General features: G+C 39.9%; 1 protein-coding gene across 1 annotated transcript in view; it reads left to right on the top strand.

The window, feature by feature from the left end:
* The window catches only part of ACOT12 (acyl-CoA thioesterase 12), a 45,432-nt gene extending 30,308 nt beyond the window's left edge, over positions 1-15,124 (top strand). The window contains exons 12-15 of the mRNA XM_005904546.2: positions 4,708-4,841; positions 7,297-7,425; positions 9,317-9,443; positions 9,707-15,124. Of these exons, the coding sequence (XP_005904608.1) occupies positions 4,708-4,841; positions 7,297-7,425; positions 9,317-9,443; positions 9,707-9,856 (540 nt within the window). The 3' untranslated portion in view covers positions 9,857-15,124. The remainder of the gene's footprint in view (positions 1-4,707; positions 4,842-7,296; positions 7,426-9,316; positions 9,444-9,706) is intronic.
* The last annotated feature ends 269 nt before the right edge of the window (positions 15,125-15,393 follow it).

Genomic DNA, 15,393 nt, shown 5'->3' with positions numbered 1-15,393 from the left:
TACACATTCCTACCTCCAAGCTTAGTTCTCATATTCCATCTCTTTCTCCTTCTCTTCTCTATCTACCCCAGTCCTACCTGGTCTTCAAGACCTGGGACAAACGCTTCTCCATAAAGCCAATTATCTCCTACTGAAGGAAATTATCACTTTAGGAACTCCTTTAACAATTACTTCTTTATGATTAACTTGTCAATTAATTATGCCTTATCTCATGACACTTACTCCATAGCCACATTGAGTTGATATTTGTCTTACACAGTAATTTTACAAATAGTCTTTTTTCTTAACTAGATTACAAACATCTTAAGAAAGCAGCCTTATCCTGACTTTTTTGTATCTCAGCACCTTTTACTATGCTTTTGCATGTCATCAAATTTAAATAAATGTGTATCATTTGAATTTCATCTACTTTCAGAGGTATATCAGGTGACCCTTTGAAGCTGATGCCCACACTAAACATAAGCTCTTTGAGGACCACTTTGTTCATCACTGTAGTCGCAGAACATAGCACTAGCTGGCGTTCAGGGGATGCTCGGTAATGCCGACACTTTGTCTTTGCTCACGTTTCAGTGCGTACTGTTTTTCATCATCATTGAAACAGTAGCCTCTAAAACAGGATTACCATGTGTTCTGGTTTTCCTGGGACAGTCCTGGTTGCCCCATCATAATTATTAACCATGCCCAGGTGTTCCAGTTTGAATAAATTACATGGCCACTCACCCTGAAACAGAAACAAATTCAGATACTACTTCCTTGTTTTCAACTCTGACTTTGACATCCTCCGCATGCTTTAGCTTTGGTTGTTTGCTTTTACTATGTCTTGGTGCTCACTTCTGAATCCTTTCAGGGTCTTCCTTATTTTCTTTGGATCCAGTTAGGTTTCCATCTATGCTTGGTTCAGTGATACACACAGGTTTAACATAACAAAGTTACTTGCTTCCATTTACCCTTTATAAAAGATGCCTCAAGACCTTGTTTTCTTTTATTAACATGAAATCTGTTTCTTGCATCATTGCTGGCATCTGAGTACTCACTGAGCAGCTTAGTAAAAAGACAAACTCATGTCTGGAATGAAGGATGAGAACACACTCAGTGAAGTCATATAAATTAAAATTTCAATTTTTTTGGAGTTTGGACCAAAACCCAACAACCTGAACAAATAAATGTGCATTTGCAAGTGTCTAAGGAGAGCCACCAATAATTAATTCTTAACTTTCTGTACAGTTACTTACTAGAGAACATTGTATAACTAAAGAAACATTCTTATGTTATCTCTGTTGAATTTGAAGCCTTCCTTTTTTTCAGATTATATTTATGATAAAAATCTAATTTTTTTCTTTTTTGGGTTATCCTCTTCTCTCCCACTTTTTAAAGCTTTTATGCTTTTAACTCTCTTTACCCATCATGCTTTTAATTTCAAAATATAGCTTATTTTTTTCTGTTACCTTTTACCTGAAAAAATTTTCACAACTATTAAGAATTATACTTATTTTGGGTTTTAAAAATCTATACTTATTTTGATATAAATTTTGATAGATGGCAAAAGTCTAAAATTTCTGGTATTCATAATGAAAGTTGGGCAGTACTTACTGTTTTAATCCATATTTCATTTTCAAGGTATAGTGTTGGAATTAATAATAGCACTAATACAAGGAGCAAAAGATGAGCCCTCATCTTAAAGGAGCTTATATTAATAGTCTATCTTGAAAATATCTTAAAAGTACTTAGACTATCTTGAAAGCATCACACATACACATACCATAGCTGAAGGATAATTTTAAGGTAGTTTATAAACAAGAGTGAGATTTAGTATTTAAACTACAAAGGTCAGCTCTTAGGCAATTCAAAGTCAGGGAAGATAGTTGTTTAAAGACAACTTTGGAGAAGAGTCGATTCTTTCCTCCTTGAAGATGGTATAAGGATAAATTACTGGAGGGGTAAAAGAGGCTTTTTAGGCAGTGAGTAGCTTGAGCCACATCTTGGTGGAAATTAGCATGGGTGAGAGATTGGCCTGATAGGAGTAGCTTTTTATTTAGGCAGTACCTGAGAGAGGACAGGAAGACAGAATGGAAAGAACCCTTGACACAGGACAAAACCCATAGGAAATAGACCAGAGGAGATCTATTCTCATTGAAGCTGGGGAGTGACTGGCTCCAGAGCTGCACCTGACCACGTCCCCTCCCCTTAGTCAGTGGGTAATCGACCTCCAAGGACCCGACCCTCTCCCCATACCTCTGTAAAAGCCAGTTTTGTCCTCCTTCCCACAATACAGTCTCAATAACATATCTGTCAACAGATAGTATAAAACTCTAAAACTGAGCTATTTCCACTTGTGCTATTTGTATAAGATCTAAACTCATTAAACAGAATCTTATTAGAATGAAAAAATATATCATTAATAAAACATTACCAAGCTCCAGCAGATTTTGAACCTACTTTAAGCTTCATTTCATAGAATAAAATTTCATAGAATTGAAATTCATTCTCAAATGATAAAACATTTGAGATGATAAATGGAATGTAACCTGTATTCTTCTAAGCATGAAAGGAAACTCATTTTCTTGGAGAGTTGGTCTTGGAGAATTTTCTCACTAGGCAAAAGTTGGCTTTCCTAAAATAGTAGAGTTTAAAGAGAACCAACACCAACTGCTGCCTTTCCTTGTCTGCATCAATGTCATTGTCTCTGACAGCAGAATGTTAAGGACTTTCTGTTACTTTTACCTTTGGGGAAAGGATCAAAATGCCATCCATTCATCCAATACTGTAGTTGACACTGGCTAAGTCTAGTGAGCTCTGTAAGGGCAGAATTTAATGATGGCTACTTAGTGTGAAGTTTGTTATGTCTCCAGGACAGGAAGCAGCAGCATGTGTCTCCAACCTGGAGAGCAGCTTCCTGAAGTGCTGTGATAGTTTTCTCAGGCTGCCAAAACAGTACCAGAGTGAGTGTCTCACAGTTATGGGAGCTAGAAGTCTGTGATCAAGGTATCGGTCATGCTGGTTCCTTCTGTGGGGAGTGAGCAAGATCTGTTGCAGGTCTCTCCCCTAGCTTACAGCACTCTGCTGAAATCTTCAGCATTCCTTGGATAGTTGATGCATTACTTGACCTCTGCCTTCATCTTCATATGGGGTTCTCCCAGTGTGTGTGTACATGTATTTGCCCACACTGCCCCTTTATATAAGGGCACCAGTCACTGGACTAGGGGCCCATACTACTGCAGTAGAACCTCTTTTAACTTATTACACCTGCAATGACCCTATTTCCAAATAAGGTCACATTCTGGGCTACTGGGGGTTAGGACTTTAACATATGAATGGGGGGGTGGGACACAATTCAACCCTTAAAAAGTACTCAGCCCACTGTTACATCTCACTCTACCCTGGTTTCACCAAGGTTGACTGTGGTTGCCCCAAGGCCAGAATCTGACTGAGGTGGTGGAATTCACTCTGGCCACCTCTTCTTACTCCTCTGAGACTGCAGAGCCCCAACAGGCAGGCTAAGAGCCACATGGACACCAGGATCAATGAACCTCCTGCTACTTCTGCAGTATAGGGGGCAAAAGTAGGTCGGTCTAGGCTGGGCTGAGTCTCAGCCTTCAACTTAGAGCTGCACTCATGGTTCTCTTTCTGTCTGACAAGTGCCCACAACCTACGTCATGCCCTCCTTTGCAGGCTTGGTGCTGAGGTCAGCTGGCAAGGTGAAATGGCACAAGCAAATAGCCACCTCTTACCCTGCTAAGCTGCTTCTAGTCGGTGTCTCACTTCTTCATTCTCTTCTTAAAAGATATTTGGGTTTAAATAAAGGTTTTCTCCCTCCCAGCCTGATTTTTCCATCTGCTTGATTCCTGCAGTGAAGTCTCAACCCTGTTTGTCTGTCTTCTCATTGCTTGTTGCCATGGGAATGATTATAAGATGGCAAATTTCAACACTACCTTCAAAGCACCCTGAAAGAGATGGAGTAAATGGGCAGGATAGAAATGTGCTCTTAGCTGAACATATATCTCTGATTATTGATGAAAACACAGTAGAGGCAAAGTTCAGAGTAACAAACGGTACATTAATATTTAAGTGTAAGTCAAATGAGTCCCCAAGACAAGCTTTCTCTTCTCTAAGGAACAGTAAGCACTAGACACTCAGGAACTGACCTTGTGACCCTTGTGATTCACAAAAAAACAAAAAACAAAAAAAGAATGCTTTGTGCTGAAGGAACAATATGCTTCAGCACTCCTGTGGAGAGGTTGAGTTGGATCTAGAGGTGTTGGCTTACTTCCTGAATCCCCTCAGCCCAAATGAAGGCACACCTGACATCCTGGGAATGCTAGGCTGCAGCCTTGGCTCCAAGGTGTTATGGGGAAAGGAAGCGCTGACTTGGAAGTCTGGTGATATTTTTTGTCATTCCTGGATAGAGGCAAGGAAATACCACAAAGAGATAAATAGGGAAAGAGATAAAGCTCTTTCTTTTTCATGAGAAAAACTACTGCCCAATAATTAAATAACCTACCCTCAAGTAGCATGATGTGTAGATGACACAGGAGTATAGCATCCTGGTCTGAGTTCTAGACATCCAAATGTTCAAAGTGAAGTTTCCATCATTGGCTTCACAATTATCCAGGTGCCAAGATGCTTTAGCTTGTGCAATCCTGCTGTGGTCTTAATGTAAAAATATCCATTTTCCTTTTGTAATTTATTTTTTTGGTTATTTTATTTTAGATAAAAATATATACTCTGGAAGAACATGACAGTTTATCTGTTTGGGTTGAAAAGCATGTGAAAAGACCGGCATACTTGGTTTATCATCTCTTGTCCAACTTTACCAAGCGACCTTTGTGGGACCCCCACTACATGTAAGAATACATTTATAATACTTTCTTATTCCACCTTGACATCATGTAAAAATGACCCCACACCGCAGTCCATCTCCATCGCCCAATGTATGACCCACTGTTTTAACTGAAGAGTATTTGCTATAGCACAGTATCAGGAGCTGTTGGAGAGGCACAAAAATTATTCTGATCATCTAGTTTTCATCTGTATTTACTTGACATGCTTTTCCCACATCTATTGTAATCGTACCAGTAACTCTTCAAGGTTGATATTATTCCCACTTAACAGGAGAGAGGACCCAAGACTCACCAAGACTACACAGACAGTAAAGCAATGGGACCTCATTTGGAACCCAGGTCTGTCAGGCTCTAAATTCCCACACTCTTGTACTTTAAGACACAGTCTCATGAGGAAGTGAGACTTCCTCTTGCGGAAGTGATTATCAATTACTCTTGAGGAACTGATTATCAAATTGTACCTCCCACTCTTGATCTTTACTTGGTGGCCCTTCTTATTCTGGGAAACAGCACTCCCTGGTGAGAAGCTGGGAGAAGCAGCTGTGTAAGTAGACTCCTTCCTGCCTTCCCTGTCTGATCAGGGCCCACTGATGTCAACCTACATCTCTTGTTACTTCCTGTCTCCCACATCCCTAGTCCAACCTTCTCCACTCTCCCTCCTTTCCTGGAATGCATGGCTGTGCACCTGGTCAACTCTACTGTCAGGGTGACACTCCCTTCTCCAAGGAGTTCCAGTTCCTGGGTTGCAGGGCTCAGGCCTTAGGGACACCTTGCTTTATGGAAAGAACTGGCAAGATGGGCTTCCTATTATATTCAGCATTATTAATACCATTTACTTCCTAATTTGGAATAGGTAGAAATTCATCTCTTAAATGTCTAAATCTCACTATGATTAACAGCCCATAACAGACAATTTAATACCACTAAAGTGAAACAATGGAAACAGTGTCAGACTTTATTTTGGGGGGCTCTAAAATCACTGCAGATGGTGACTGCAGGCATGAAATTAAAAGACGCTTACTCCTTGGAAGGAAAGTTATGACCAACCTAGATAGCATATTCAAAAGCAGAGACATTACTTTGCCAACAAAGGTTCGTCTAGTCAAGGCTATGGTTTTTCCAGTGGTCATGTATGGACGTGAGAGTTGGACTGTAAAGAAGGCTGAGTGCCGAAGAATTGATGCTTTTGAACTGTGGTGTTGGAGAAGACTCTTGAGAGCCCCTTGGACTGCAAGGAGATCCAACCAGTCCATTCTGAAGATCAGCCCTGGGATTTCTTTGGAAGGAATGATGCTAAAACTGAAACTCCAGTACTTTGGCCACCTCATGCAAAGAGTTGACTCATTGGAAAAGACTCTGATGCTGGGAGGGATTGGGGGCAGGAGGAGAAGGGGACAGCGGAGGATGAGATGGCTGGATGGCATCACTGACTCGATGGACGTGAGTCTGAGTGAACTCCTGGAGTTGGTGATGGACAGGGAAGCCTGGCGTGCTACGATTCATGGGGTTGCAAAGAGTCGGACACAACTGAACGACTGAACTGAACTGAACTGAACTGAAAGTGAAACAACTCTAGGCTTATGTGTTATATTCACATAGATGCCAGAAGGATGCATCCTAGTTAATGTTATCGTTAGAAAACACTTCATGAGAAGAGAAACACTTCACAATTTTCTTGCATCAGTATCTGTAGATATAAGTACAAAGTTTTCAGCAAGCATAATGCCTAACCTTTGCTGCTCTTTCAAATGTTTCTCTCCACTATTTTCTACATCACCTGACATTCCAGGTGAATGAATAGAGGAATGAATGAATGAATTCCAATTCCATTAACTTTTTTTCTGCATCTATCTGATTCCGGTACTGTGCTAGGTATTTTCATTTGATCCTATGCCCATAGGTATTATTATCTACATATTACCTATACAATACACCATAGGTATTATTATCTACATTTTATGGATGAAAAAAAAGTGACTTGCCTAACACAACACAGCTACTCTAGGACTCAAAGGCAAGTTGTTTGACTCCAAGCTTAGTGCTTTCCCAATATACCATATTCCTTTACCTCAGAGTCCACAAAGGATTGTCCGTAAAGTTTGCTAGTCTTTAAAATATTAAATTGATTAATTAAATTAATTGATTGATTAATATTAATTGATCCTAGAGAAAAATAATGTTCTGGAAAAAAGAAAAGTGCCTTTCTCTTCAGTGTTGAAGGCAGTGACCTTAGCGTCAGATGGCCAGCATTCTATCACAGGCAGAAGTATTCCTCCTGGCCAAACAACTCTAAAGACAGACTTTAAGAAATGATGCTGGCTTTGAGGAGTTGGTTATGTGAACAGAAGGGTGAATACAGACACCAATAATGAAGTTACCCAAACAAACAAAAGAAAGGCATGCCTTATTCTACCAGGTAGAAAAGTGTAGACTTTCTGTCACTGTTCTGTTTACCTAGGTCCTGTGAAGTCATAGACCGCGTAAATGAAGATGATCAGATATATTATATCACTTGTCCTGTGGTGAATAATGACAAACCCAAAGACTTGGTAGTACTTGTTTCACGAAGAAGGCCGCTCGAAGATGGGTGAGTATTTGTAACTCAAGTGTTATAGCAAGGTCTTATAGTATAAAGTAGAAAGTAAAAGTTGATACGAAAATAAGGAAGTCAATGGAATAATCATTTCTGGTCTTGAATGATGTTCATATAAATTTTTTTCTAGATGAGGCTTTACTTATCATTAAAAAAAAACTATTTAAGTGCCAGCCATGTGCAAAGCACCATGGAGGACTCCTAAAGCAGTTCCCTTTCCTTTTATTCTGTGCACATGTAAAACTGATATTTAGCCAAGCTTTGAAGCATTCCATTACTGCTAAAAATGCAAAGAGAGCCAAATAAAACACTAGGAGTTGGTTTTGGTTCAGAATTTACAAAGGCTCTACTGTGCTACACACCCAAAATGGCTAGCTTTCAATCAGTGTGTCTGTTCAGGCTTCTCCATGGGCACTGGACTTCTCAGAGAATAAGCTCTAAGGAGAAGGGTCCCAAGAGTAAGTGTTCAGAGGGATAAGAAATGGAAGCTTCCAGGGTGGTTATGGTTTACCTCTAGAACTGGTCAGCATTATTGCTGATGTCAAAACAGGCCTATAGAAAAATCCCGCCCACATAGGATTAATACACATAGATGTTCAGTGTATTATCATCTGCTATGGCAAAAGATATTAGAAATAAACTGAAGCTTTCTCTTATAAATTATAGTAGAACCACACTATACCAGAATACTATGCAAGTGAAAGTGAAATCGCTCAGTCGTGTCAGATTCTTTGCAACCCATGGACTGTAGCCCACCAAGCTCCTCTGTCCATGGGATTCTCCAGGCAACAATATTGGAGTGGGTTGCCATTTCCTTCTCCAGGGGATCTTCCCGATCCAGGGATCGAACCCAGGTCTCCCACATTGCAGGCAGACGCTTTAACCTCTGTGCCACCAGGGAAGACCCAGAATACTATACCAGCATTAAAAAGGATGAAGTAGTTATGCTGCTGCTGCTGCTAAGTCGCTTCAGTCGTGTCCAACCCTGTGCGACCCCACAGACGGCAGCCCACCAGGCTCCCCCATCCCTGGGATTCTCCAGGCAAGAACACTGGAGTAGGTTGCCATTTCCTTCTCCAGTGCATGAAAGTGGAAAGTGAAAGTGAAGTCGCTCAATTGTGTCCAACTCTTAGCGACCCCATGGACTGCAGCCTACCAGGCTCCACCATCCATGGGATTTTCCAGGCAACAGTACTGGAGTAGGGTGAAGTAGTTATAGAGGTATTGATACAGGAAACACCTCTAAAGATTTATCACTACATGAAAAATCAAATTATAGACCAATATTTGTAAAATGGTTATATTTATGAATATAAACATATGAATATGAAAAATATGAAAAAACATATTCATATTTGAAAATATGAATATGCCCATTTGCTTACATAAATGTTATTTATAAAAAGATCTGGAGGGTCACAATAAAATGTTAATTTTATTGGTGGTCCTCTTGGTTAAGGTAGACTGAAGGATGACTTCTGTTTTCTAATGTACAGGGTTCCTATTGTTTGAAGGTTCTTTAATACAATGGTATTATTTTTTCCATTAAAAAAGTGGACGAGACTGAAATAACAACCCATTAGAGCATACACACACACAAGTTTGGAGTCTGACTACAGCTCTGCAGAGTTATGCAAAGCATACGTAATTTTTAGGCAGAAAATATCTATGGCCCTTATTACTATTTCCTATACTTGAATTTAGCCATAGAGAATGTTTTTTATGCATATCACTCATGTAAAATATCTGGGTCTTCATAGTTTTACTTCTACTATATGAACGAGTTGCATTAACTGTAGGAATTTACTTTTCTTCACCATTTGCTGTTTCATTCACTGTTCTTCATTTCTCTCAAGAGCTTGGAAAATGTCCTTTTGTCTTTCAGTCACACTTACGTGGTGGCAGTGAGGTCGGTTATTCTGCCGTCAGTCCCACCTTCTCCACAGTATGTCAGAAGTGAAATCGAATGTGCTGGATTTCTTATCCATGCTACTGACAGCAGTTCGTGTATCGTAAGTTCGATGAAATGTGCACATTAATTTTCTCCTACAGATGCAGAGAAACCGTTTACCTGGATTTGCTAAATTAACTGTAATTCTGTAATGTATATCCACCCACACCCACCAGGGAATCCTCAGGTCACCCTTTCAGATCCATTTCCAAGGGACTGGGGTCATAGCCTCCCCTACACCAAAAAGACTGATATGCTTGCTTGAGAAGCTCCAATGAATAAGAAATTAAAATTGTTTTGTTTCACTTTGTTTTCTTGAAACAGGTATCTTACTTTAACCAGATTTCTGCTAGCATCCTTCCTTACTTTGCTGGAAACCTTGGTGGCTGGTCAAAATCTATCGAAGAGACAGCAGCCTCCTGTATACAGTTCATAGAGAGTGCTACTGATGATGGGCTGATAAGCATACTTTAAATCATCTGTCATTTTATTTCCCACTTGCAATTCCAAACTCCCTTAGTCCTGACACTTGACAAGTTTCTCGGCCACAAATAATTTCGTATCAGTCTAAGAATAATGCAGTTGTGAAGAGGTTAAAAAACAAAATGCGTCCCAAGTCAAATACCAGTGATTTGGGTTAACATTAAAAGAGTTTTAAGACTCTGTTTTAGATCATCTGTGGCTCTGCTACCTTCCAGAGGCACAGGCAATGGAAAATTTCTCATAATCAATATTGTGTGTTCTATAAAATGGTGAAAGTTTGGTTAAAACAATCAAAACATTTTTAGGCTAGAGGGGTGAAACATATTCTGTTTGAAATTTTATAAAATGTTATAAAATCCGAAATGATACGTTGGCTAGGTGATTAGTAGTATGGGGTTGTTCCATGTACAGCAGGTATGAGTGTGTCAGAAGCACCTGACAAGATGTATTACATGTTTTAGAGCTTTAAATTAGGAAGACATTAAAACATAATGGAATCCAATCAATTTTAGTAATAGGAACTACTTTCCTGGTGTCATTTAACATATATCAAGGTAGCTGACCCATTTAGTATCTATTGCTATATACACTCACAAAGTACCTGCAAAATGTGATATTGTAGAGAAGAATTACCTGAGCTCTTCTTTCATAATCATTACATTAGAACTTTATTCCCTAGACTTTACATTTATTATTTTACTCTGTGATTTGTCTTGACTTATAAGACAAACCAGCATACATCAAGTTAACCTCCTCTACGGGACAACTTCTAAAATTTGAAGGGATTCTACATTAGAGTTTAGAGCACTTAAGAGATTAGATACATCTTGCTTTAGTTTGTCAAATCTTTACCTCTGTCCAGACCTGGTTGTAATTATTTTTATTAATCTGTGCCAACAGGTTTTCATTTATATGAATTTTGGACTATGTCCCAATCTTATGAATTAACATTTAAATACAATAAGAAGAGTGGACAGGCAGATTTAAATGCTTATACATTACATTCCAAAAGCAGATTTTTTAGAATATTTTTAGATTTTAAAAAATGTTAAAAAATGAGTAGTAAAGAGGGCTACAGTACACTAAAGTTTTGTATGCTAAAATTTCAGCCCTCTTCTACAACTGAAATGCTTTTAACTTTTGTCTTTCATACATCTCTGAATTTGTATTTTTTTTTTTTGAAACTTTTTTCTGAATCAAAGAATACAGTAACTTTGGCTGGATTACTTTTAGATACAAAGATGTTGCCCACTCTAACTTATAACACAGGCACAGTCCATACCAGCACTGTCCAATATGGTAGCCACTAACCACATGAGACCATTTAAATTCATTAAATTTTCAAATAAAATTTAAACATCAGCTACACTAGCCTCATTTTGATATTATTAGTCACATGACATTATCAGGTCATCATGGCCTAATCCGAACTACTCACTTTCAGACTACTGGACTAAAGATTCTTTAAGAGGGCATGACACTGGAAAAGACAGCAATGCATTCAGGCTTTACCTAGGGGATCTCAAAAAGTTTAAAACCTATTGCCCGAAACCATGACACAACTGACTAAGGCATTACTATTGTAAAATTCAACAATAGCCCTTACGTTTATATTTCCTTTTTTAATGGAAATTTGTTTGATTGCTCTTTCACTCATTCAATAAATATTAAGAACCTACTCTGTATGAGACACTTTTGGGCACTGTGGGTTCACCAAGTAACAGAAGGCTACTGATCACATCATAATAAAGTACATAAATAATATAGGATATTTGGTGGCTCAGATGATAAAGAATCTGCCCGAAATGCAGGAGACCTGGGTTTGATCCCTGGGCTGGGAAGAAGCCCTGGAGAAGGGAATGCAAACCACTCCAGTATTCTTGCCTGGAGAATTCCATGGACAAAGGAGCCTGGTGGTCCATGGGATCACAAAGAGTCAGACACAACTGAGCAACTAACACTTTCACTTTACTTTTCAGGAGATAAGTGTTAAACGGAAAAATAAAGCAGGGTAAATGATGTGCATGCTGGGGAGGTGTTGGAGGTGGCATATTTTAAACAGGGTGGTCACTTGCCAGAAGCAGCAGGAAAATGCTTCTACAGCTTCTGGCCTCCCTCCCCTGGGCTGAGAGGCCAGCGCTTGCGGCTCAGTGCAGAGGCCGGGGTTCTCCAGCCCCACTGAGTGTGTTCTTTGCAGGTGGGGCTGCAGAGCCTCCCCACCCTCCTTACCTCTGCCACCCTCACTCCAGCTGGGCCAGGGCTGGAGGGGCCTGGTGAGGGCTTCCAGGAGTTGCCCTCATACCTGAGAATGCAGGAATGTGGACTAGGGGGTCAGAAGTCTGAAGCTTCCCATCTACTCCTTACAGACACTGCAAGTTAAAGATGTAAAATTTAATAACATTTTTCTGGCCATGAGACATGACTTTTAAACAACAAGGAGGTGTGTGGGGGGTGGGTGTTTCACATTGAAAGATAGTAAAAATATTCTATATAATGAATACAGAACTATACACATCCAGGATTTGGGCTTTGGTTATTGATGGCCTGATAGATTATTTAGGAATAATAAAGAAAACATTAAGAAAAAAATAAAAATTAAAAAAAAATAGGGTGGTCAGAGTAGGCTCTACTGCGGGACATTTGAGTGAAGATCTGGAGGCAGAGAGGGACTGACCCATGAGGATTTCTGGATGTAGCATGTTTCCTATAGAATGACTGGCCCATGCAAAGTCTTTGAGATGGGAATGTTTCTGGCACATTCCAGGGAAAGCAGATGCTGGAGAGGCTGGAATAGAGCGAAATGTAATTAAAAACAGATGACTTGAGTACAATCTTCCTCGGCTTTCTTTGGTGCCTTGGCTTTAAGCAAACATGATTGATCCAAGGGTAAGCAGTGAAGCTGGTTCATCAGCAGCCATCCTCAAGCCCCTGGAGACTTAAGGACAGAGGGAACATAAAAATGTAGTCAGACTTACTTTCTCCTTTGGAGTGCTAAAATATCCTCCAGGAACACTTGAGATTTCGTGCCCTTCTTGATGGTAAGGGTTTTCAAGTGCTTCTAACAGGACTGAAAGCTTTTTGATTAAGAAAGGAAACTCTTCCCTATTAATTCTTCCTGGTTTTAATGCAACAGAGTTTCTGATCTATATTCAGTTTTTCTATCATAAAGAATTCTAGAGGAAAAAAATGTGAAAACTGATCTGTATACTTTAGAATATATCTACCCTTATATGCAAATACCACTGCTGCTGCTGCTGCTAAGTTGCTTCAGTCATGTCCCACTCTTCCTGACCCCATGGGACTGCAGCCCACCAGGCTCCTCCGTCCATGGGATTTTCCAGGCAAGAGTACTGAAGTGGGGTGCCATTGCCTTCTCCGGCAAATACCACTAGGAAATAATGAATAATTTTAATAAAAATCTAAAGAAATCCAGTGTATTCTTATATATACCCACCATGTGGTTTTATTCATATTTTTTATTGCAAATTTCAAACCTTGGAAATTTTTATTGGTCTATTTGTAGGAGTAGTTTTGAAAATATGTGTTGAAAATGTATATGTTAAGGAATAACTTTAATAGTTTGGAATAAATTATTAAGATGTAAACTATGAAGTTTGCTCATGATTCATTTTGCCCATTTGAAAGTAGTTTAACTACTGGATCAGACAATTTACCATGCCTCCAGAGGAGTCCTGCATGTTCTCGCTCAGTGTGCCAAACTGCAAGACTTATCTACTGGCAATATGCTAGTCCCACAGGCAATTCAGTAGGTCATGGTGACCACAGCCTGACTTCAGCGTACGGCTCACTCTCAGGGTGCAGAAGACTGGCTTGTGTGCTGTGTGCTACAATTTTTGCCAGTTGCTCAGAGTGCTGGCCCCGTGTTCATCAGCTGTGACACAAACCCACCATGTCCACAGCATCCAGCTGGGCCCATCACGTCACCCTGGGGACTAAGGGAAAATGGAAGCAACACAAATAAGCTGACACTCATGATATGCTGTTTGCTGTGTCATGAGTAATAATGTCCTTTGTCCCTGAACCAGGATTCTCATGCCTTCTATTGACATCCATGAAACTGTAACAGACTAATCTCAGACCCTTCATAATTCTTGATAGTAACCCACCTCCAAAAGTCAGAAAAGTGAAAGTCGTTCAATTTGTGCCTGATTCTTTGCCACCCCATGGACTACACAGTCCATGGAATTCTCCAGGCCAGAATACTGGAGTGGGTTGCCTTTCCCTTCTCCAGGGAATCTTCCCAACCGAGGGACAGAACCCAGGTCTCCCACATGGCAGGCGGATTCTTTACCAGCTGAGCCACAAGGGAAGCCCAAAAGTCAGAAAAATATTATAAAATGCCTCTCTCATTGTACACTTGCAAGTATATAAAGTACCATATAAAAATTGCACATTTGATGCCATTTTTTCCTTCCTCATTTTGTGACATTTTTAGGGACACTTGAAAACAGGTTCAAAATTATATTTCTATCATTCCCACAGCTCATTATCCCTCTCCATGTCCCCCCCTCTTTCCTTATCTGGCTTAGAGTCTGTGGTTATCATTAATCTCACTCCCTGTACCTTTTCCTTTCATTTGGCTTGTCTGGCAAATTCAAAACTGTGGTTGAATTAAAGTATTTGTAAAACCTCAACCCTGCACTGAGCACCTGAAAACTGTGGACTGGTCTCACTTGAGATCTATGACCACGAATTTCAAAAGGGCTCTGATAACCCTACTACGTTTCCTATAAGCTTGCTGTTTCACACTGCCCTCCTTTCCTTCAAGTTTTTCATGTGTCTTACTCTTTTGCAGTTAATAAACTTTAGAAAATACTTCACTGAGTATAATACAAACTCTTAGCCAGGAGCCATCTCATTTCCCCCTCTATGCACCTTCCATTCTTTGCCATCCTTCCTATCATAATAAATGAAACATCTCTACCCCCAGTCAATCCTAAAGGAAATCAACCCTGAATATTCACTGGATGGACTGATGCTGAAGCTAAGCTCCAATATTTTGGCCACCTGATGGCCACCTGACTCTGATGCTGGGCAAGATGGAAGGCAGGAGGAGAAGGGGATGACAGAGGATGAGATGGTTGCATGGCATCACTGACTCAATGGACATGAGGTTGAACAAACTTGGGAAGATGATGAAGGACAGGGAAGCCTGGCATGCTGCAGTCCATGGGGTCACGAAGAGTCAGACATGACTCAGCAACTGAACAACAACCACCCCTAGCAAAGAACTCTTTCTCTAACCTTCTCCAAGGCTTCACTCCTTCAATTCTTTTTTTTCTCTATTTTGGAAGTCTTTCCTGGATTATTATCATAACCACTATTATCTATCTTAAAGCAAACAACACTTCATCTGATCCTACTTCCTAAAGGCCACCCATCTTTACTCCAATTATCTATAAATGTGGCCTTCACACCCTTTTTTCATTCAATGAATCATGCTTCTCCCTCCACTACTCTGCAGACCTCACTCATTGCCACAACTAATGGCAACAACAAAACTGACT

Source organism: Bos mutus, chromosome 7 (genome assembly GCF_027580195.1).
Source record: "Bos mutus isolate GX-2022 chromosome 7, NWIPB_WYAK_1.1, whole genome shotgun sequence".
In the NCBI taxonomy this organism is placed as follows: Eukaryota; Metazoa; Chordata; class Mammalia; order Artiodactyla; family Bovidae; genus Bos; species Bos mutus.
The sequence above is the reverse complement of the archived record's forward strand: the minus strand, read 5'-3'. Positions and strand labels throughout refer to the sequence as shown.